This window comes from Bactrocera tryoni, chromosome 3 (assembly GCF_016617805.1).
Source record: "Bactrocera tryoni isolate S06 chromosome 3, CSIRO_BtryS06_freeze2, whole genome shotgun sequence".
Lineage (NCBI taxonomy): Eukaryota > Metazoa > Arthropoda > Insecta > Diptera > Tephritidae > Bactrocera > Bactrocera tryoni.
The window spans coordinates 64165-89737 of NC_052501.1; the positions used below are offsets into that span (position 1 = coordinate 64165).

A 25573-nucleotide genomic window follows, 5' to 3' on the forward strand; every position below is an offset into this window, starting at 1 on the left:
GTAAGTATCCGATTGCTTGTATGCTTACTCAGCTGGAAAGAATATTTGATTGTCGCATGTGAAACAAACTTTTAGTGCATATGTACCTATGGAGGGCGATTTGGTGGAATTAGTACTCAGTATATGGTACATATGGATTTGTGAAAATTACATTCCAGTCTGATTTTCCATTGTAGGTGGCGTGGCTTAGTAAGTGGTCCGAAGTTGCTCTGCGAAATTTCAGCTTTGTAAATTTCAGCATAACTGAGATATGCGGGGGCTAATGAGGGTTGTCAGTGCATCTGAAATTTAATATACATATGTGACAATCTATTGATCGGCTGTTCGTCAAGAGTCGATCAAAATCAACTGTGTTACGAAGTCAAGTTAAATTAAAATTGTGAAATAAAGCGGGTGTTGATATTGTGTAATAAGTATAAATATACTATATAAAAAACGCATCAAATGTATAGACAGTGAAAGTTTTTAATATGCAAGGAACTGCAGTTCTGGTGCATAATAACAATATCAGTAAGCGTACAGACGGCTTCATTTAATAACAAAACTGAGCAGATGTGCTCGCTGCCACCAATGTGAAGAACAAACTCAGTTTGGTTGCAGAAAATGTGAGGTAATACTTCATTCAAAACAATGCTGTTTTGACTTCCATAATGGATTACCACAACATGAAGGGAAAATAAAAAATATTCAAAAAACTTATCAAAAGAAAAGCTTTGGTTAGTTTTAATATGAATTAACATTCAAGCGATTAAAAAAAACTATGTGTTTAAACAAAATTAAAATTTCTAATTCACAAATTTTTTTCAGCATATAGTACACACATCTGCACAATGGGTATTTCAATATTGTGAGTATATTCAGCTCCAGGATCTTAGCGGCTTAAGAATATTTTTTTCTTAGTTTTTGTTTGTTAAGAGAATCCTTTACAAAAACCGGTTATGATTAATTTTACAGGTATTTCTTATTTTCTAGTTTGCTGGAAAGCTTTGATAATACATTTTCTGATTTTTTAAAATGTTTCAACTTTGACCTTGAAAATGGGCACCTATTAATCTAAAGTTTGTGCTGCCTTATAAAGAGTGTATTTGTTTGACATTTCTTCTATGAACTAGGAAAAAAAATCGATATCTACAAAAACTTGCGAAATATGATTCTTCGCGTGAAGACTGTTGCGTGTGTATTTAAATACCCAACGGGCAGAAATGGGTTAAAGTAAGTTTTTGTACAATAATTGTTATTTCTTTCACACAATGTTTACATCAAAGCTGTACAAAAACTTGCTTCAGCTTTCAAATTATATAACACAACTTCTCCATGACGATTTTCCGCTTCATTATCGATTTAACGCGTTTGGAGGAAAATTTCACTCATTACAGCTAGGTATTCTTGTTGCCATTATTGCCGTCAATGCGTGCAAGCAATCGGTCATCTGACCAAATGATCAAGTAACCAACAAGTCAAATAAACTATTAAACCCAAGAAATGCAATAATATTCATATGACGGATACATATGTACAAACTATTATATCAATTGAAAAGTTCCCGACCTCACACTTGATGGCGCTATTAGAATTAAATCTTTAGTTAGCCATAACCTTCAAAATGTGCGTGCATAAATTCGTCTGCTGTCGGATAATTTTTTCGTGAATTTAGTTGAAGCTTGATGATGAATTTCAATTCAACCATTAAGGATTGGTATGCTAAGTTCATCAAAGAAGTCCACAAAATAATTTTGGATGATCATAAAGTGAAGTTGTTCGAGATAGCAGGCAGTCTAAAGATATCAACAATATTTTGGTATAAAAACCCTCTGTGGAAAGGGTGCTGCGCGAGCTAACTTTTGAACAAAAGCAACGACTAGATGATGATTCGGAGCAATGTTTGGAGATGTTCAAGCTTAACAACCCCGAGGTTTTGCGTTCATATGTGACTATGGATGACACATGACTCCATAATTTCATTCCGAAGTCTAATCGACAATCATCCGAGTGGGCTGCCGAAGAGAACCCGCTCCAAAGCGTCGAAAAACGCAACAGTCAGTTGGCAGATTATGGCGCCTGTATTTTGGAATACGCATGAAACAATTTTTATTGACTGCCATAGCACTGTGTCACAAGTCATCGAGTTGCTTCCGCAGCCGCCGTATTCTCCCGTTGTGGCCCCAGCTACTATTTCCCGATATCAAATCTTAAAAAAATACTCGCTAAAGCTGAGGACTATTTTGAAGCATAAAACAAATCATACAACAAAATTGGTATCGAAAAGTTGGAGGATCGCTATACTCAGTGTAGCACTGCAGTCGTTCACATCTAGGAGTTTCTAATTACAGAATGTCTTGAGACGATATTTTCTAAGGGCAAAAGGAAGTCGGCTGGTTGGGCTTTCGGTGTTTTCGAATTGCATGGTAATGCTAAGTAGTTGGTTTCATTGTATGGTATTGAGGTTGGGATATACATACTATATGCACATAGTACATATAACCATATATAGTACATACATATGTTTAATAAATGTTGAAATACGGCCAACAGGTTGCATACTGATTGATTTAAGGGCGCTCAAGTACATTGCAAGCAGACTTCGACTTTTAATAGGTTTTTACGTTTGTTTTCATTATCTATTCGTGTTTACTATATGTAAGGAAAATACCCTACAGTTAGTCATATTGATACCGAAGTGGGTCTTCAGAGTATCTCTATATTGTATCATTAGATTTGAACTCAAAAAGGCCATACCAAGATACATATGTTGCGATTATATAATGTATTAGGTATATACATTATTTTCCGTTACTGTCTCTTGTCGAATTATGTAAAAATAAAATTGGTAGGGTATCAACATAGGCATATGAATGATTGTGGTACAAAATATATGTACATACATACGTTTATATGTATGGATATGTACATATGCGTGTGCTTTTGAATAATATTAAGATAAATGTTTAATGGACAAATAATGTTATACGCATACATATAAAAACATTTGCACATGTATAGACACACATATACATACATCCATATGTACATATGTATATAAATATCAATTGAATCAGGGCTATCGATAATAACTCTTGGAAAGTATTGAAGTGGCAGTTGAGAAATTGAGAACTTAATACAATAGTTATAAATTTATTTAGAAAAAGTGTTTTCCTCTACCTATTTCCTTCTTCATATAAAGTATCTTATGTACATACATATGTACATATCTATGTATGAGTTCGTATTTCTGGTGCAATTTGCTGCCGTGGCCCTCTTTATGTATGTACATGTTTAGAAAATTTGTACTGTTATTTCATTCCCACGTAAAGAGCTGAATACGATTCGTCTATAGAAGCATCAGAGAAAAACAAAAATCTAAAATTATAGTTTATATAATAAATTTGTTATTTTGATGATGAGAGAGCAATTTTAAAGAAAGTCAATTTATTTTAGACAATACTTAAGTGCGTGCGTATATTATTTACGTAAACATCTGACTCAATGACGCAAACAAATATGTCTCTGCGGTGTCTGAATTTCGAATTCAAAGCATTCATTTAAGTTTTTGGCGTTTTCTCAGCCTAAAAATAACCCACTGACATGAAGCACAAGAAACTGAAATAAGCAGAACATTTGTAAAAATGCGGATATTTTTGATGCGCTAAAACTTTGTACATAAATAATGTATTAAGCAAGTTATGCAATTGAAATGTTGATTTTTTATATGCAAAACTGAAATAGCAAAACAAAGGAAAATGACGGGAAAATTTCAGTTTGTAATTATCGCAATTCATTATATGCAAACATGTACTTGTAAAAAAATACGTACTAATGTACGCACATACATACATACATATGTAGTACATACATACATAAATACGAATCGTGCATATACGATAGTAGTCACTTGTACTCACCTTCACAGCTGTTTTCGCTTTGAACAGCTAAACAATTTGTCAACAAACTTTTATTTGCAAAATATTGACGTTTATTGGAGTTTCAGATTTGGTTCGACTCTTTTCCGCAGCTTAAATCCGACGACTGTGTTGTAACTTTGAGAATGCACGTTTTCTACTAAAGGATATTCTAACTTTTTGGGGTTGTTCTCGTTTATAATTTTTTATTTACATACAAATGCAGGAATACTTCTCTCACTGTTGGTTTGTAAACACTTGCGCTCTTTGGCAAATAAATATTGCGTGCTCTCCCTGGTATTTTAGCCGACCAGCAGAAATGTCATTCGCACGCTTTTCCTTCTTGAGTCAATGTCAATTTTATTGCTTCTTCTTTCATATATGTATTTAACACAGTTTCTTAACTGTTTATTGTACATATATGAATTTCTAACCAACACACATGTCTATATGTTATAACAATTTATTAATGTAGCACATAAAGCAATCGACACTTTGTGGCACATTCAATCGAAGATTTTCAAACAACAGTTTACATTTTAAAACCAATACAAAATACACACCAAGAACCAAGAACCAAAAACGCTAAAGTTGGTTAAAAGGTTGTGTTTTTTGGTATTGTTTGCCTTTGACCGTTAACTGCATTGATAACAGTGCTTCTTGTGGTCACAAATTTACTGAACAAATAGATATTAGCTTCTATTTAACGTTTATGTCGTCGCTTATTCGCTTAGTTCATGAACTTTAGGTCTAATATTCCAGCTATCACTTCGAATAGCACTACAACACTCCGTGACCTCCGTGCTTCTTTTCGCCGACGTTCTGATAGGTGGCTTCGATTTTCCACGAAATGGGTTTGGCTGGTGCTTTCAACGAGAGGGACGAGGTTTGCGGAATCACTGAATACTTTGTACTGGCTAAATAAATGATGTATTCACGAATAAAATTGTGGGGATATTTTCCTTTTCATTACGCTTTAAATTTAAGTAAAAACTTATTTAGCCCTTTCAGTCACGATAGTGAATTTGGTAATCAAAAAAGCTGATAGTGGCGTCTTCCTACTGTGTCTATAACCGTATTTAAGCAAGTACAAAATTTTACTAAACTCATTTCTACTCCCCAGCTGAGTATTTTAACGAATCGCGAGCAAAAAGGCACATGCTCGGTGAGTAATTGGGATATTAACGAAGAGTAGGCGACATTGTTACTATCATGTGTTCAATTGACAACTAGCTCATTTTAGTTGAATGTAATAGATTATAAAGCAGCCAGTGTCAATGAGAAGCATACTTTCAGGCGGAGTAAAATTGGTTAATGATTTTCAAAATTTATATTTAGGGGTTTCACATAGTCTCATAAAGTTATAAGTTACAACGATCCGAAAACATAGCGTTCAGAGCTGTATTTGCGTAAACTTATGTTAGTATGCAATCCAACAACGAACTAGTATAAAAATTTATGATTTTATGATGCTTTATGACACATTGTGAATACTCCAATTGTATGAGGAAAAATGTATTAATATTTATGTACATTTTAGAAATTATGAAATGTATGCCACACTCGTGTCCACGCAAAGCTTACCACTCAAAATTTTCAAGTGTTGTGCATATTTGACCTTACTTTATAGCGGTACTTTTTGCGGTATATAATTTAGTTAGAATTAAGTTACTGACATGTTATTTATCAAAAATATTAAAACTTAAAAACAAAATACATTCAGCTATAGATAAAATCATTTGAAAGTTAGTGAGCTTTACAAAATGCGCTCGAAATGTAACAGACTGGTCTGCGATGAAAAAATTATATTTTTTATTTTTTTAATTTAAATTCATTTGCAATATAGTTGAAATTAATGTTTTATTTATTATTTTTTAATTGGAACACGAAGTTTAGTCGTTAATACTTTAAAAACAATAAAATCGGCCGCTTTTTTATAAGCACAGGAAAGCTAGTTTGTGTTTTACTCATTGCATGTAATAAATTAAAAATTATAATTATAATTACATAATATAATTTAGTTTACTTATGCTTACTGAGAACATAAAAAAAGACAAAATTTAAGAAAATCCCGAACGAACGAACAAGTCCGAAAAAAAATTTAAGAAAATATATGTAGTGGTAAATTTTGCGTGGCCACGAGTAAAGTAAATAATTATGGCATTTTTCCATGTGAACTGAAACCGGCCCATATGCTGAGACCCCTAGCCAAATTAAGTATATATGTATGTATGTATGTCTCATCATTCGGTTTGAACTGGTGAGCACGTGATCGAAAGTACAACTTAATATGGTAAGGTTATGAATATCATAATGAAAGGATATTTATTATTTCGTTTCGCCAGCAATATGACTAATTACTATTATGTCCAATAATATTATTTTCAGTTCGAATCCATTTGTACCAAGTTTATTATGGCGCCAAATACTTTCCTAACTGTAAACACGGAAGACATCCCTACTAAATATCAGCCTTGTTTTTTATTTCAAAGTCATTACTGCATACCACATACATATGTACATACATACATATTGTTTGTGTTAATTATAACTTTTATATTCCAAAGTCAAAATGAGTTGAATTAATGCGAAAATATGAAAATGCCAGACAATCTAGTGATATTGTTAATTTTTCGATTTTGTAAGTCATCAAATTAATGAACAAAGCACCAAAGACAAAACCTATCAAAAAGCAAATACAGTGTCGCGTCCTTCAATGAATATAAATACGTGCATACAGCAAATATACACACTATTAGTTACTAAGTAAGCACCTTCAATTTTGAAATTTTATGGTTTGAGTGAAAATTTTCCAAATCATTCCTTGCATTGTTTTTCCAAATATTCGTCGTTCGGGAGTGATAATATTGCTAACAATTCGGAATTGATGCTGCTCTTTGCTCTCTCGATGCTCTCGGCTGCTGAGAAGCTTTTCCGAGTGTGACGACCACCGACTGGCACATTTTCGACCAACATATTTGTACTCACTAATATATCATTAATACATATATACATATGTATATTCCTACCAGAAAAATAGATTTTTCAATTTTCGTACCATTCCGATTTTTGTCTTTTTCCTTTGTGTTCAACTTGCGACAAGCACACTAACTTTGAAACACACACACCTAACGAATTTGGTACCGATCTTAGCGATCGAGGCAAAATTCACCAAAATCCTACGAAATATATTTCAGTTGCGAGCGGACCTCTGCACGGAGTGGAACTAAAAATTAAAAAAAAAAATACTAGATATAATCAGTCCGCGGAAAACGTTGAAGTTCATATAAATTTCCTACTACATACTAAATATACATATATATATATAAATTTATATATATATATAGTATATATGAATATTTTGTACCAAAAATATACTAGAAAAGAGCATAAATATAATATATACATATCTAAAAATATAAATATATCGAAAACATGTTCATTTGAAAGCATCGAAAATTACTTTGAGCGACGAATACATCCGATTTTGCAGCAAATTAAATTAGAAATATTTGGAAAAAATCTTTGAAGTGTTTGAGCAAAAAAATCGGATATAATATTGAAATAATTGAAGTTCTTCAAGCTATCGGAATAATTTGTATAATTTAAATAGATTTCAAAAAAAAAGTGATCATCCTTATATTGTTTGAGCAACCACCAGCATTAATTACTTAATCGACAAATTTTTTTATATTTTCTCTTTCTGGTTCTAGTTCAATTTTTTTTCACAGATGAAATTTTTAATTTTAAGTTAATTTAAAGCATATATAAAAGCCAACTGCATAAAGTCTACGTCGTGCGGAAAATTCGTAACGAAAAATTGCCAGCTGCATTTTTCCTAAAGGAAACAAAAAGTAATAAAATAAAATAAAATTCATTCGTTCAAGCTAAGTCGGAACGGAAACGGAGCGTAACGTTGCGAGGGGATCTGTGGATCGGGTTAGGAACGGAGTGAGATACATAGAGTGGAGTGTGTAGATTGGAGCGTAACGTTACGTTACCAAAAAATAACGACGGGGTCGTAACGCCAACGACCACCACACATACGATCGAAAATTAGAAGTATGACTTTTTCGCGGAAAAAAGTGCTGACGTTATGCGTGTGCACGCTATTGGCACTCATCAGTTTTCCCGGATATGTAGACTGTGCTAACAAAAAGGGATCACAGGCCACAGTAGCGCCACCACCGGCGCCCATCGAACCCGAGGCTGTAATCGAAGAGGTCAATGCCAAGCAATTGGAGAAATTATTGACCGACAAGGATTATGTTGCTGTCTTCTGGTGTAAGTATTCTAAATATGGGAAGGGGGTTGATACTTTCACTTACATAGGGTCCACATATGTAAATATACATAGTAGGTGGCATTACTGAAATTACCCGGCTATCAGCAAACAGCAATCAGAAACAGCTAAAGGCAAAACTTTTTCTGGAAAAAGAAATGTTTGCAAAGAACCAGTATTTGTTGAGAAGTACCAAAAAATAAAAAAGTGCCTTTCCACAAAAAGAACTGGTGCTATAAAAAAATAAAAAAAGTAAAAGAATTCTATGGACATATGTACCTACAAAGTGGCTGAACTAAATAAAAATCGGGGCAAAAAAGTGTAGTAAAGTGAACTAAACTGTACGGAGCATCGAAACCAGAAGACCGAAATAGTGTTGAGCATTCCAATTCAGTAACGATGGGTAAACATACGTACGTATTATATAAAAACCGCAGCAAAAAATTAAATCACAAAAATGAGTAAAAAATAGAATGGCAAACGTATAACATGCACAACAACAATAGGAAAAGGCAATGTGAAACAAGTAATAGAAAATAAAATATCAAAAGTCGAAATGAATAAAGTAATCGAAAAGCAAAAGAAATTTTGAAATTCTCACACTAAAACGTCTAAGGCAAAAATGTGAACAATTCTGCGCTCGAAAATTTTTGAAATTGTTACGCTGTGTTCATAAATATACATACATCAAAGTAGTATTGGTGACTCTTGAAAAGCTCCGCAAGCGTACATGTCGATTGGTAACTGTTTTGTTGTTGTTGCTGATGCCTAACGATAGCTGTTGTTTCCCCACATCAGCTGGCAGCAAATGTTTACGAACACATACGAAGCAGCGAAATATTTGAGTGTAGTTGTGTGCGCCAAAGAGGGACAAACAGTTGGTTTTCAAAGTGCACCTGTGAAATTCACCTTGCTCAGCCAGAGAACATAAAAGAATTTCTTTTCTTCTTCTTTTATGTTCTCTGGCTCAGCTTTCCACGCTACCAACAAGCTCCCTCACTAACAGAATCTAGCCAGAGAGCATAAAATGGTAAAAGAATTGTTTTATGTTCTCTGGTCTAGCGCAGTTCCGCTCTTTTCATCAATTGCATTGTGTGGGAACACTTGAACTTTCCCAACACTGGGAACATTATTCAATATTCACAAAAGAAAAAACAAAACTGAAGTGCCTCCCTCGCTATGCCGTTCCATTTATATGTTATTGTTTCGTTCGCGATTTTACCATCAGGGGGTACGTACCATTATGTAAATCGCAAAGATGGAGAATAAACACCTGTTATTGTTGATACCTTATGCTCTTGCAATGCCTTTGAGTCCTAATTAATGAGTTGTGGCGTGGAAATGGCCAATAAAGTATGCAACACAACAACAACATTATCCCACACTTATAAATTGCGTTTTAAGTGTATTTAATCAACGGCTGACTTAGTATTGTTTGAAAATGTTTTCTGCTACAGCAGTAACGGCACCTTTTGTCCTTCGAGCGAGTAAACTCTATTTCTGTAAACTTTTGTCTTCGAGCTGTACCTTTAACCTAAAACTTTGATGAAAAATAATACTCCATAAGAATTTATTTCGCTCCATCAAAAATGTCCTTTTAGTTTTTTCCGTAAAAACATTCCTTTCAAAGATATACTCGGTGCAAGTTTGCTTTCATAAAAGTGCCTTGTAAATTCTGTGTTGCTCACAGGAGGCGGTATTTTTTATTTGAATGCTCAGTTCCTGGATTACAGAGTCCCAGTGAGCTTGACGTATAACTATGCGTATAGCTTTCATGGTAAAGAAAAACTATTGCGACCTTTATTGTAGAACGGAAGATTTTGAAATAGATTATAATAATGTATTTGGATCGTAAGCTTAATTTACGTGTTACTGCAATCTAAATTGGTTGATTGAACGAAAATAATTGTAGTCTACTGATTTTGAGAAAATTAGTTTGAACTATTTTTATATGAGAGGCACACTGAAATTGTTAGTTACAGAGCATAGAATTTTCAAGCGGTTTCTCGCATTAAAACACTAAATGATACTTATGTATTGTATGTATGTATGTATATGGATCCAAGACTTCCTTTACCAGCAGTGCGCAAAGTCAAATTAGAGCAAGAATAATATGGTGACCGTGCTTCAAAATTGAAAACACCGAGTTAATACTATTACGAGATCCAAAAACGAATGGCTTAAAGGGTGATACCAAACATATAATAGAAGCTGCTTAGCTAAAAACTTTTAGATTTTTGGCCAATTGCTTTTCCTACATCCCAGTTTCTACCATATTTCTAAATTCTTTACGGCTTCGGGTTGCTTTCAACGCCGCGATGGGATGCACGAAATTTCAACACTACTACCTTGTTTCGCACATTCGAAATTGCACTCGTAATACATTTAATTAATCTGAAGATGACGGATCAAGATACAAGATCAAATTTGCCTTTATAGATTCTTATGTAGAATAGAGCACATGAATTCTTCCAAACATGTATGGACTCATTCGTTTTGCAGCGAAAAGTTAAAAATCAGCACACGAGCATTATATACATACATACATATGTACATATGTGGAGAAGACAATGAAAAGATAAAAATATCTAAATTTTTGCAGAGAATTATTAAAGATAATTTTCTTATGGGTTTGAAAATATACATGAAAGCTCATCATTGTAATCCATATGTATATGTACATATGTAGCAAAAGCATTTGATGAAAAGAAAACTTGTTGATTAAGTAAACAATTGAGTTTATGGTATAGAGTAATTTGTTTGTGTGGAAAACTGCCTTTCTTGCATTAGAGCACCAGATGTGCCATCAGTGATGTGCGTATTCGGCAATATGGAAAATATGTCTGAAATTGAAATTATAAACTTAATACTGGCGATAATCGAACAAATGTTAAATAACACGGAGAGTAATATATTAGAAGCCGCGAAGCGACACACCAATTGGAGTCCCAGTCTTATGTACATATGTATTTTGAATACTTACATAAGTAGGTGTATCCAATCTAACTAAGTGCAGCTTGTAAAATCCTTTATATTGGCCTAGTTCCACTCTTTTATTTTATTTTATCTTTATTTTTAATACACGTAGCGTTTAAGAAAAACTCAACTTTATTCATGGATAGATTAAATCTTTATAGTACATATGGTGAATTTAGACGAAGTTGTAGCATCATTTTTGGAAACAAATTTGTAATTTTCAGAGTTAATGAGAATTGTTTTTGTATTACTGCTCTTATCTTGGATAAGTTCGTACTATACTTTTTTACTCTCGTAACATATTGAACAGAGTATAATAATTTTGTTTAACTAACGGTTGTTTGCATCAGCTAAAAATAATAGAGTTATATAAGGTTATATATGCATATGTATAAACGATTAGAATGACGAGACTAGTTGAGTTCCGAGTGGCTGGTTGTTTGTCCGTCCGTGCAAGCGATAAATTGAGTAAAAATTGAGATATCTTAATGAAACTCGGTATACGTGTTCCTTGGCAAAAAAGGGTGGACGAGTTTGCCATGAAATGAAAACATATAAAGTGTCATAATTAAGCACTAAATTAAGATATACAACTATGACTTGGCACAGGGTATTGCAGTAGAAAGGCGTACCTGTGGGCTGAAATTTTTGAAAAATGGGCGTGGTATCGCCCTCTAAAAGGACCAAATTCGCTCTAGATAAATCCCTACCAACCCCTACCAACACTATAAAAATAGATGAAATTTAATTATAACACCGCCCACTTCCAATGTAACGGTGCTGTTAAAAACGACTAAAAGCGCGATAAATCAATAAATCATACACCAGCGACATTAAATATTAATTCTGAGATGGGAAGAGAGCGCTTTTTAGGAGCCGGGGTCAAAATAAGACGATGGGAGAGTTACCGGCCACACAGGTGAAAACCCATATCTCAGGACCTATTCGACCGACTTCAACCAAATTTGCTAAATAATATTATCCGGACATTCCTACGTTACGGTGCGAGAATGAGGAAATCGGACTACAACCAAACCTACTCTAAATACAACACAGTTTTAAATTCCATCTAATTCTTTCACTTTCCAGTAATCAAAACAAGAGCCAACCGATGTACCCGGATAAAACTTTGCACGAATAGTGCATTTGAAGTGTGCCGCCTTTTGACCAAAAATTGTCCAAGTCTATTGAGCCCCAGATAAAGAATATTTGGAGCTCAGTGCCTATTGCGAACTTCCGAAAATATTGGTAAACTTTCTAGATATACTATTGATATACGAAAGAAATGCTGGCTTTGATTCTTAAAAGTTGCGAGAGTATTAAATGTTCTGTTATACCCGAACTTAGGTTTTTCTTACTTGTTATGGAAATAATGTACATATATACTTGACTATTTTGATATTTTCAACGATAAATTCAATGTCGCACTACCGCAGGTAGTCTCTCATTTACAAACTATGCTTTCTGTAATTTTTGGGGGAAATCCTTAAAAAAATTGATACTCTTTTCTTAAACTTTCGTTACTAATGCTTTGGACAATTACGTTGGTTTCGGCGGTCCTCAGGGTAATGTTTTATAGAAATTTCCAACTTAAAAACACATCTAGCATAAATCAACAAATTGTGATTTCTGCCGCATAAAGTTAGAGCGAAATATCAGCAAAAAATCATTTCCGGCCTTAGAGAGTAAGTCATTCAAATGGCATGTAATTAACACAACCAAAGGCACCACTGTGAGAGACGACAGCGAACACGTCAGCAACATTTAATCGATGGCAGTTTTGCATATTTATTTTTAATTTCATTTCGTTGTCATCTTTTAGTTTTAAATCAGATATAGTACTCAAAGCGTTGCACGTATTGGCCTACCGCAGGCCACCTACCCAAATGGAATGAGTACATACACACACACACACACACACATACATGCCAAATAATAGTCAAAATGCATTAGAATTGGCAATACATACCCACAAACATTTTCCTGCACGAACTCTGGCGCAAACTCAACACTTGTAATTACAATTACTAGTGCCAATGCCGAAGTACCCACGCCCCTCGACGACCGAAAGTAGTGCGGGTGCAGGCAGGCGCTGACAAGGGGTTTAGTTGGCAATGGCTGAAAGCGGCGTGCGGTCACTCAGCCGCAACCCTAATCGTTGTGCATAAATTTGTATGATTTAATTCAAAAAAATGTTGGCAGTTTAGTGATCATTAATAATCCGCTCTTGCTCGCAAATGCTCCTTTTACCATTCATTCAAGATCTTCGGATACCCCCACAGGTGTATGCGATCACACACACACACACACACGCTTACGAATGTTTGTTTGTAGTAATATTAAATGCATTGTTGCATTGGCAATACTTAACGGCACCTCGTCGTACTTGCACATTCAGACATGCAAATATGTCTGTTTTTATAGACAACCTACTGAAGGGATGCATCATCTTTTACAAAGTAATTTTGATTTTGTGAGATCTAAAAATACCTTAACATAAAACGGTAAACACATTCTGCATCATTCGTGCCGCTTTCGAACCTCTACTTTGAAATGGTGGAAATCTCAACAACCAAATATATAGCAGTGTTCGATTCGCCATTTCCTTCTTTGTTATCATGTACACTGCTTTCTTGTAAAAAAATTCGCATTTAAAACCAAAAATCAAGTTATCGATTTGAATTTATATAAGAGAGTAAGCTGATACCTCATTAAAGTGGTATAGCCGCTATCTTACATGCTGTCTAGTTTTATTTTACACACTTAGATCAGTTTGTACCATTTTGAATGGATCCTATGACAAATTACTATCAAAATTTAACATTTTAAAATTGTTTATTGATTTTAAAAACTCAAGACTTGAAATAAATTATAGCTATTTATAGAAGCTGTAAGGCACGAAAGTAAGATGTTGTTAAAACGTATTTTTGTCGTGGGAAGAAGGAATTCTCCATCAAAGAAAGAAGCGCAAGACAATTGCTCATGTCAGTAAACATGTTGTCACAGTTTGCAACATAGGTGCTGCACGTTTGTCTCAACAACAACACAATTTGCCTCTTCTCCAACTGTGACAGATCTATTAAGTTTTGTTCGTCTAAATATGTTTGAAATTTTATTCAAGCGATTACTAAAACTGTACCACCCAAGTTATTTTTTCTAAGTCAAGGGATCATTTTGGTCAGAGGTTCAACAGGCACTACTTTATTTTTGAAAACGTGCTCCTGGTATGTCTTTCCATAATTACTTATACAAATTTTCTGCCTTTAAGAAAGACCTGCGTGCTATTTATTTCTCATTTACCATTTCTCTTTCTTTTCCTTTCCAGATGCGCGAAGCTGTATCACCTGTGACAAAGTATTAGCAGAACTCGAAAAAATCGATGATGATACCGATTCATTTGGTGTCGACTTCGTAAAGATTAACGACAAACGACTAGCAAAGCAATACGGAATAAAAAATTTCCCAGCACTCACGTACTTCAGGTAAATAATAAACTAATCTTTGAATACATATATAGAATATACATATATGTATACATAAACGAGGTTAAATATTAGCACAGTTCAAGATCTCGCGTCCCTTAATCTAAACAAAATAAAAAACTTAGTAGCCATCCAAAGAAAGTTCTCTACTACTTAGGTTTGAATATTCGCTGAAAATGGTTAAGCAGTGTTGGCGAGTTTGGGATAAAGTGAATTTTCTCAAAATTAAGCAGAATTGCAAATTATACGTATATTATTGGTTTCCAAAATAAGTACATTAAGAAACAAAACCGACATGGAAGCTCATAGACACTAATGTAAAAATATAACCCACAGGGAAAAAGAACCAATTATCTATGATGGCGATCTCATGGACGAGGAGGGCGTACTTGATTTTCTCACTTCTCTCGAGGCCATGGACCTGCCCGATCGCATTGAAGAGGTTAATTCAAAGATACTATTAAAGATTATCGAGGATACTGACTTTGTAGCTGTTCTATTCTGTAAGTTCTTTGTTGTGTTCATAAACCGAATTATATTTTATTTTGCTATTTTCAAAAGTTGATTTCACACTTGTTTATGTAGTTGAATTTCGCACATTTTGTAGTGACATTTGAAGCATTTACTATATACCTCTTAAGCATCATTTATGAAGATTTGCACAAACTTATTCAGGCTTCTTTTGGGTTCTTTAAAAAAAGTCCGCAAGCAGTTGCAGTTTTTAGTCTATGAATTACCAGGGATTGAAAATTTTTCACTTATTCAAAAAACAGCAGTTAGGATAAGTCGCAATTTCTTTTACACATAGATAACTAAACTTTTTACAATTAAATATCACACTTCAATTTAATAAAATAATAACAGAAAAATAATTGTAACTAAAATTCAAACAAACACAAAAGTTAGGATGTTTTCCATTTAGGGTATATTAGGACGGATTTCAGCTAACCTTTGCATTTGTGACTAACAAAAAAAATACAAAGAAGTATAGAGTAAATAATGAAACAACCATGTGGAGTCGAATGCGTATCGCTGATGATAAAAAAAGGACAAAATTTAATATTGTAATTGAAAACTAAAGAAAAAGAAACAAAGTAACAATATGATCACTATGAGAGCAGCTCATAATATACTTCGAGCGTCTCGCACTACATACTACTTAATGTCTACTAGACTTTTGGATTTCTACTGTACATAAAACTGTTCTGAAATATCGACTACTTCAGGTCCCGATCATGCCACGTGTCCGCCTAGGGTGATGGGTAAGTGAAAGTGTGCGTTTAAAGTTGGATTTTCGAAACTCGCCTATTTATCAGTCAAAATTGCCTACCCTCCAACTTACCAACTGCATCACCACTACCACCTCTACCAAGAAAACAGCAACAACCAACAACAATCATTTAATTAAATCTCTTGTATTGGTCTTGTGTAAATAGTCATTAATTTTCTCCCACGCACTTCATCCTGCACTGAATGCCATGTCCTGAGTGATCCACTTAGCTCTTTTATCACCTTATGACGAACTTCTATTGTTGCCAATACACTCCACTTGTTTGTAAATATGTACCTGTAAATATGTATATATGTATGTATATATACACAAATATGTATATTTGTATATGCTGGTATTTGCGCTGATGTTTGTATGCAAAAAACTAACGTCATTTACATTGGTTGTGACAAAAGCTTTGCCGTGTTTGCTTCTGCTTAACGCTTCTTTATGAAACAAAACTTAAATTGCTTCTGAGTCGGTGTGTGTATGTATGTATTCTTAGATATGCATTATCTAAGGAAGTAGTATGTAGTATATGTATGGTATATGTATATGTAAGCAAATAGCCCATAAGTAAGTATATTTTGACATTTGGACACACATTTGAAGTTTTGATCCAAAGAGAATACTTATGGTCACAGAAATGAAAATGAAATCATTTAAAAAAGACAAAGAAGTGTACGAATTTATACTTACATAATTATGTATGTATGTAAATAAGTTTGCTGGTGTTTAGTGAAATTCTTGAGACCTTGAGGATTAATTACGTTAGAACTCCGACGCACGGATCAGCAGGCGCTGGTTAATAACCTTTCACTAGAAACATACATATATTCGCTCATCCCTTGTTCACAAAAATAAGAGTGGCGGCATTAAATTAAATATAATAATTGTTTACTTTCTAACAAAAACAAATTTAATTTTATAATTTTTTATTACAAAAAATTCACGGTCGGTAATGATGATTTGTTTTTTAAACAAGCTTGAAAAAAAAATAATAAAAATAAATAAATAAAAAACTTACACATGTATGTTTCATGAAAAAATGCTTATCCGAGAAATTGACTAGGTTATCCTCTAAGGGTTGCCCACTTTAATAAAATTTCACCAGCACATTCCACTTTGTCTAATATTTTCGGTGGTACCTTTCGAGCCATTAAACCTTCAGGGACCTAAATTGTTCAACAAGAAAATGTACATTCAGTAACATCTTTGAGCAAGTTCCGTACCATTACTATTCTACAATATCAAATAATTCAAATTTGCCTAGTCTCACCTCAAATTTGCAATTCTTTTTTTACTGAACTCATATCAGGACCACTCGTAGTCTGCCTTACCTCAAATTGTCTCTCAGTGCGCAAAGTTCAAATTTGAGCTGAGGTTGCGCCTAGATCGCGTTCCATGTCACATTTGTTTTGGAATTGCTGAATCACATTCTTATTATTTGCGTTTGTGTATCCCTGGAATTGAGCACTACAGCTCCATATCGGTGAGTACATACATTGGCTTGAAAATAGTGTATTGAAAAAGTTGGTGCAGACATTGTTCTTGCTTTGAAAAAAATTGAATACAATAAGATAACTGCAAGAACAGGAAATGCAATTCATTTAAGCTATTTTCGTAGCAGACTCGCGAACACAAAAGATTAGACAAGTTCATATGGCTCGTATGTTTTATCAACGACAACAAGATGCCCACCCCACCGGTAGCTACAAGAAAGCCACATAAAATTAGAAAAGTAAATTTAATAAACATGAATACAACTCTAACTAAGACACATACATACATATGTTCATACATATGTATGCACCTACATATACATTTGCCAATTTAGATGCTGACGGTGGACGAATTTCATCGTGGCATTCTTATTTGTATGAGAAACTCGGCTATTTGCTGTGTGACCGCATGTAAGAATACTCAATTGTAGCACCAAATGTCTGGGCTTGTCGCCAGCCTCATGGTGATGGCAGTAGCGCTGTATGGCATTGGGCGTCTCTGACATTCTATTTTCATTTGAATTTCTATTTGGAGAATTCTTTTCATTCAGTATTAGTTCTGCATGTTCATATATGCTTTAAGCCAATAATTAACCTGCGGGAAATATACTCGCAGATTTAAGCTTTGATGTCAAGAAATATTTTTGTTGTAGAAACTTAAAAGATTGATTGAAGTGTGACATGGCCCCGCATCTGGTTAAAACCTTAACCCTGAAAACATTTAAGACGCATTTGCAAGGAAATCAACATCCATCGTTAAGGATTTTCATAGGCTATTTTGGCGTTTTCAGTGTAAAAACTGAATTGAGCGAGTCATTATTTTGTTGGACGAGCAGTATTTTACGGTATAACGAGCATACTTACGGTTTGGATAATAATAGAGAGGGTTCAGGATTCGAGCGCCCCTATATCGGCATTCGTTGGATAGAGCATTTTATATTTAGGGCATTTTTACCGCACACTCTCATTTGGAAGAACGCCGTTATTTTCCTCATTCAAACGAAACTTCTGTGTGAAGTGAAAAATAAATCACGCAAATTTTTTTTTACAAACACAAGCGCCACCAGATCATCAGTATATTCGAAAAGCGACTCCACAACAAAACAGAAATGAACTCAAATTTAAAAATAATAATTTTTATAAACAACGCCGCCTTACCGCTTTAGCGGAATAATGATGTGGCGCGTATTTGGATTTAAATATCCGCATCGAATGTGGCAACAACACAGGTTTATGCACACGCGTGACAAAGGCTGGTGCGAGCGACACACGCACTCATACACTCACCGCGCCAGAAGTAAGAAATGCAAAGCAAATCCCCCGAAGTGTATTAGCAAGCATTTTTCGAGCGCTTGCATGTGTGCGTCGTTGTCTGTGTGTGTGTTGTGGCGTGATTGTGAAGCGTAAAGTAAAATGAAAAATCACGAAGAAATCGTGGCCGCGGCCGCAGCCACAGGCAGGTTAGTGTCCACCTACAATCGCTGATAAAAATAGCATTGAAACGATTTCGCGACAACGACAAGGCGAACACAAAGGGGCAATAAGAAAAAATGAGAAACGCGACGACAGACACATATTGATTTTCTATTCATTTTATGCAAACCTATTTACGTGGTACTCATATACATATGTATGTAGATATGGACCACCACACACTTGCAATTTGGCATGTGTGTATATGATTTACCATGCGACCCTACATTTGTATAGCTTGATTTCAAATTTACAAGCAATGAACTCGTAAATAATATTCTCAAGGTCAACTTTTATGGACATATCACATTGGTGCCTATTGCTAGCATGAAAGTAAACGAGTAAATGGAAACGTTGAACAAATACAAAGATAACGTCTTCCAAAAGATCGGAAAGGATCCATTTTGTTGCTGTGTTCGGGTGTCAAGCTAACGATTCAATGCGTTGCAGATACGAAGAAGGATGCAATCGTCTACTAAGTATATCAAGCGGCCAATAATAAAATTATGAATGCCCATTTGAATATCGCAAACAGTTTGCTGGTTTAGCTCCACAACATTGTGGATCCTATCCCAATAGGAAAACCTATTTGGGTAGTGGATTTGGCCACTACTTTCACATACTGGGATTATAGAGACACTCGTAATTCCAATGGGATTCTTAACAATGAGTAATAATTAAACAAAATTACTTTGGGCAACATGCTGCATGAGCACTGAAGTTTATTGTGTACTCCAAAATCTCCTGCAGCTAACAAACTATTTATACACATGCATATGTATATTATGTACATATATTCAACTTGTTTTGTTGGAAAAAAGCAAACAGCGGATAACAATGGAAAACAAATGAGCCTAGGCACTTTCATATAACGTGTAGAGTATGGGGGAAGGGGAGGTAAGCTTCACTTCTGACAAAGCATCCTCATTAAAATCGGCACTGGCTGAAGTGCTGTGCACTTGCTTTGCTAGCTAGCTTCGTCCCAGCTGCTGCTACGGTAAATAAGAATTTAATTTTGCAAAAGCGCCGCTGATGGATTGGTCCACCAATATAAATATTCAACATTAGTTGGTAGCACATTTATGTATGCAGTAACCTTCGCATTGAACCGAAATTGGTTCTTTTCCGACATCACAGCATGAATGTCTTATGTTTATACCCCAAAGGAGGTGTTTTAGGAATGCAATTAAGAGGCTTGCTCTATTTTTCATATCGACGACTAAAAAGCAACAATGCTCTTGAGGGGGCGGTGCATGCAGGTGAGTGCAGTCACGTCCCCCCCGTCAGGGGCTCACAGGTTGGCTAGCAGTTTGGTCCACTTTGCGTTGCAGTGGCTTTTCGTGGCGCTATTCGGTGTGGCCTACAAGTGTCTCGTATGGGTGAAGGCGAACATAGCCAGCGCGTGTGCCGCCATTGAATGATCTTCGCCATGTTCTTGTTGGCTGCGACTTTCGCGATTTCGCCGCTGACAAACGCTTTGTGAAAATGGCTTACGAATTGACAGTCGAACATTAATTTCTGCGCTTGGACGGGCCAACAGAATTTTTAATTGCATTCGCAGTAAAACACATAATTTAGTTTGGGTGCAACTCGAGCAAGTGCACACAAACACAGTACAAAACTTAGATATGCGAACATAATTACATAGCCGCTTGTGTGCTGAGTGAAATTTAAATGTAAAAACATTTCATTTTGAAAGAAATGCGAGTGGCCTGAATGGTTGGCAGTGGTGAAAATGCACTTTAAATCGAAATACCTGGTGTATACTTTTTAGTTTTTTTCGCGCTTTTAGCTTATTGTGTTTGATGTACTGCAATGGGGGGCGTATACGCGACCAACCCATTCCCACTTGCATATCATATGAGTATACACAAATATGGGCGTGTGTGGTCTCAGGGCACACTTGGAGGCAAATAATTTCTGTTTTACAAATGCAACAGTCGTTAGTGTCAGCAATTCTCATGTCGGCCTCAGGTCTTGTGTATATGTATGAACTCATGTACTTGAAAATATAAATTTGTTTCCTCGCAGCTCCAGTTAAACGGTAAGGGAAACCCACAGCCATGTGCATATGTATACCACTCAGACCGTTTTTTTAGGAATTGATTTTGTATAAAAATATTAAGGAAAACGTTATGTTCATGAAATCTGTCCAATTATGGGAGATGTCCGGATATGAGGACGGTCCGTAATGGAGAACTTCACTATACATATGTACATATATGCTTCTTAATAGTATTATTATATTTGTTCAATATATGTGGAACATAATTCCTTTTGACATGTATGTACATATATTAAGGCGACATACAGCAATATAAATACGGTTGCTTTAGTTAGTGCAGTTAATGCTCGTATTGATCAATTGAAGAGGGAACTAAGCCATCTGATCGCTTCATCGGAAACTAAAACATCCGTAGTCACAATTGCAAATGGCTGACATTTACCATCTTAGCCAACCGTTGTGAGGTAAATGTTGTTGCTTTTATATTAGTGTATCGCTTCGAAATAGTCGTCAAGAAGTTTTCGTGAATTATTAACCTTTTTACATGTGGAATATGAAAAATTCAAATTAAACTCATTTTATTACTAAAAATCGTCGTTGTGGCCATAAATTGCTAGTAAATATATAAATGTATGAGCATTTGGCTCTGCACACATCTGCGAACTGTAATGAGTAATCTCACGAAATTTATATGTTAAAAACATTTTAATAAAATACACAATCAAATGCAAATTTGGCTTCGAGCCAATTAAATTTCACTTAGAACTTGGTAAGAAAGATGATAGCAACGGACTAAGAAACGACTTATGTTGACTTGGTGGCAGTAGATACCATATGTATAGAGCCTTGATTTTCTTGTTTTAAGGACATCGTTTGCATTTAGTGAGGATTTGCAACAAAAATAAAAAAAGAAAACAATCATATTTAAATTCAATTAAATATAAATAATTATATTTGAAAAAATAAAATAAAATAATACAAAATATGATACAACTACAAATCTCGCTGTTCTTCTATGAAATTCACCACACCCCGCTTTCGGCGTGTAGGTGTATTTCCACGTTGATTTCTCCCGATTTGCACGAGCATGCGCCCTTATTATAGAAATTCAGAAGAAAGAGAAGTCGGAAGCTTACAGAGAGAGAGCTAAAGCTTTCTAAATTTGAGAATACTCTCTTCACAGAACCAGAATCGTTTATTTACATGTCCGCAGCGAACAATGCATTTACTTAGTAAATATGTTACTGCTTAACATGGCGACGGAGAAATTAAAAAACAGAAGCAGAATAAATATCACTTTAATTTATCACAATAAAATAATTATAGCCATTCAATAAAATTCTGTTCGGACAGGATTATGCGAAAAATGCGAAATCAATGTGTATGCAATGTATCTGCGGAGCTGATACCGATTTTGAAATCTCAAATTAGTACAATCAGTTCCAAATTTTTCAGTTAAGAATCATTAATTTAAATATTTTTAACTGCTGAAAGCTTGCGTCCATCTGTTAAATATTTAGAAATAAGTCTCTAAGCAAAAGTTACAACAATGACTTGAATTCATACTCACAAACACATATTATGTACAGGGTTGCACCGAAACATTTGCCGAAGAACAGAACTCGTTATCATTAACAAAACTGGTATATATGTATGTAATTGAGAGGACATTTCTTTGGTATAGCATATGTATGTATGTATGAATTTAAGGCTAAACATTATGTTTAATTCTGCATGAACTTGAAATATGAAATATACTTATGCCCTAAATAAAAAATCAAAAAACCGATGGAAATAATATATATGATGTAGAATTTATATATTTTTCATAAAAATATGTACATACATATTTACCACATATGTATGTACGCACACACGTCTCCTTTGCACGCGCAAAATTACACATATACACGCACCCACATATATGTATGTATGTATGTACACAAACGCGCGCTCAGCTCTTCACATACTTGTACTATAATCCAGATGCCCCGCACCGCCCCGCATTGTTATTACACCTACATAGTATGCACGGCCTGCGCTGCTCAACGCCTAAAATGCACCCAATTCCCGATCGAAACCTATCGATTCCTCCACAAATACAATATTATTTGCGATTATCAGAACTCGATATTAACAAATATCTGTTCCACCCCCGAACAGATAAGCCGCAATGTCGCAAGTGTGCCAAAGCTTTGCAAGAACTGGAAAACATCGACGATGAAGCAGATCAGTTGGGCATCGGTTTTGTCAAGATTCATGATGAGGCATTGGCCGAGGAATATAATTTGGGCAATCTTCCAGTATTGGTTTACTATCGCCATCAGACGCCGATCATATATGAAGGTATGAAGAACAACGCAAGTACTGCCACTAAAGGCCGCACATCACAGCTATCCTAATCCCCGTTAGATCAACATTATACTATATAATATATGTGTTATCCAGGTGAATTGTCTCGAGAAGAGGATGTCTTAGAATGGCTGGTGCAAAATAAATCTACCGGTGATGAAGATGACGTCATAGAAGATGTTACTGCTAAAACGCTGTCCACACTAATCAGCAATATCGATAATCTGGTTGTATTATTCTGTACGAATTCGAAATTATAATACTTCAAATATGAATACTGACTGAATACTGATTCTCATACGTTTCACAACTAGATGATCATGGTAATGATGATTCAATGACCGTATTGGAAGAGCTAGAACAAATTGACGACGACTGCGATAAACACGGTATTCAATTTGTGAAAATTGACGATCCAAAAGCCGCAGCCGAATATGGAATCGATACGGTAATGCATAATGAATGACAATTTTGAGAATGCATACATACATATGATTAATAAAAATGTCTATGCGCACGCGTGTGAACAGATTCCGGCAATAGTATATTTCGAAAAACAAATTCCAAATATTTATGACGGTGATCTCATGGCTGAGGAGCAGATACTCCACTGGCTGGTGGGACAATTAGAGCATGACGAAATCGAGGATGTTACAGATGAGATGCTTGACAAGATGGTGAAGGAAGGCCGTGTTATGGCTGTGCTATTCTGTAACTATACCAATCAATTGATTACTCCCCCTTCTGCCTCCTTAGTGCTCCGCGTTAATGTACTGACCCATTTTCCCCATTTTAGATGATAACAATGATAAGAAATCGCAGAAAGTACTCGAAGAATTGGAGAATATCGACGATGAATGTGATGCATTGGGTATAACTTTTGTGAAAATTGACAATCCTGAAGAAGCCATCGAATACGGCATAAACAAAGTTCCTAAACTAATTTACTTTGAAAAAGGCATTCCAACCATTTACGAAGGCAATCTTGAGGATGAGGAGAAATTGCTGAAATGGCTCGAGGAGCAAACCACCTCCGATCAAATTGAGGATATAACCGATGAGATGTTGGATTTGATAATAGAAAAGATGCCCTATGTCGCTGTGCTCTACTGTAAGTTGTTGCATGAAATTTAGCGCAAATTGGCCAATGAAGCTAGTACGAGCTAGCCTGAGCGATCTCGTACTCGCTGCAGTGATATTAGCCCCATTTGCAATAATACATTTTGCTTCCACAAAGGAAAGGAAGAATTACCCAATTTGTACATAGTCATTTTATGTAGATGCAGATATTCGATGTTCGTGCGTGAGTGTGTTTTGCGTGAAATAGATGTTGTTACAATCTTCTTTTATGGTGTATAAGTCAGACAGAACGTAAAGCCTTTTCGCGCTAAGCCTTAATTATGCTTTCTGTGCTCACTTGGGTATTAATGAATTTAAGCCGCTTTATAAAAATATTTATTAAACTAAAATTATCGCACAAACTACACAGATGTCTGCACAGTCTATAAACGTAGCGCCAAGATAAGGTCAGTAACAATCAAATACTTGTACGGCAATTATTAGAGATTACCTTATATTTCCGGTATTATTGCAAACATTTTAAGACTGGTGTTATAAACCTCTCTCAGGCTCATATATTGTTAGTAATAACTTATTAAAACTTCTCAGTATTACGAAAAGCGGCTGACTAGTATTTAGAACTACCACAAACGGTTGTGCAAACATCTGCGTCGTCTACATGATCTCTTAAGTGTTGTTGCGATCGATATTTGTTGTCGTGTCTACGAAACCTAACCACTAATATCTGATGAAGTGCTGAGATGTGATTTTAAATAGGTCAGTAATAGTAGATAGCCTTAGGCGATACAGTTTCTCCACAAGCGTTTGGCATTTAGTACATTAGTGTATTGAAGTTTATCTGCAACAGGAATAATTAGGTTTTTTGTATATAAAAAGTTCTTTTGTTCGTCAACGTCAATTAATGGTTTTGTTCATTTCCGTCCCCATAGACGACAAGGACCAAAAGAAATCGCAAAAGGTACTAGCCGAACTGGAGAATATCGACGATGAGTGTGATCAAAATGATATCGCTTTCGTCAAAATTGACGACGACAGTGAGGCGAAGGAGTGGGGTATCGATGAAATACCGTCGATTGTCTTCTTCGAACGTGGCATACCACATATTTACGAAGGTGATTTGATGAAAGAAGACGAGCTCTTGGGTTGGCTCGTACATCAGAAGCGCCATTCAGAGATCCCCGAAGTCACCGACGAGATGAAGGACAAGTTGGTTGAAAATACTGAACATTTGGCCGTGATTTTTTGTAAGTTTGCA

At 35.2% G+C, this 25573-nt stretch overlaps 2 protein-coding genes across 11 annotated transcripts in view; one reads left to right on the top strand and one right to left on the bottom strand.

Moving 5' to 3' along the window:
• LOC120770059 (serine/threonine-protein kinase DDB_G0283821) overlaps positions 1-4991 on the bottom strand; it is a 40235-nt gene extending 35244 nt beyond the window's left edge. Inside the window, exon 1 of the mRNA XM_040097178.1 lies at positions 3900-4991. The gene's annotated coding sequence lies outside the window, so the exon portion shown is untranslated. The remainder of the gene's footprint in view (positions 1-3899) is intronic.
• Positions 4992-7104: 2113 nt separating this feature from the next.
• Positions 7105-25573, top strand: part of LOC120770428 (FK506-binding protein 5) — a 41202-nt gene continuing 22733 nt past the window's right edge. For 4 of the 10 annotated variants that reach the window (XM_040097883.1, XM_040097884.1, XM_040097885.1 and 1 more), the window contains exons 1-10: positions 7961-8180; positions 14480-14636; positions 14973-15139; positions 15863-15898; positions 23050-23232; positions 23335-23478; positions 23553-23686; positions 23769-23949; positions 24035-24349; positions 25248-25562. In XM_040097883.1, coding sequence (XP_039953817.1) covers positions 7961-8180; positions 14480-14636; positions 14973-15139; positions 15863-15898; positions 23050-23232; positions 23335-23478; positions 23553-23686; positions 23769-23949; positions 24035-24349; positions 25248-25562 — 1852 coding nt within the window. Of the gene's footprint in view, positions 7177-7609; positions 8181-14479; positions 14637-14972; positions 15140-15862; positions 15899-23049; positions 23233-23334; positions 23479-23552; positions 23687-23768; positions 23950-24034; positions 24350-25247; positions 25563-25573 lie in introns of those variants that run through there. The other 6 variants (XM_040097887.1, XM_040097889.1, XM_040097890.1 and 3 more) reach the window with 4 other exon arrangements.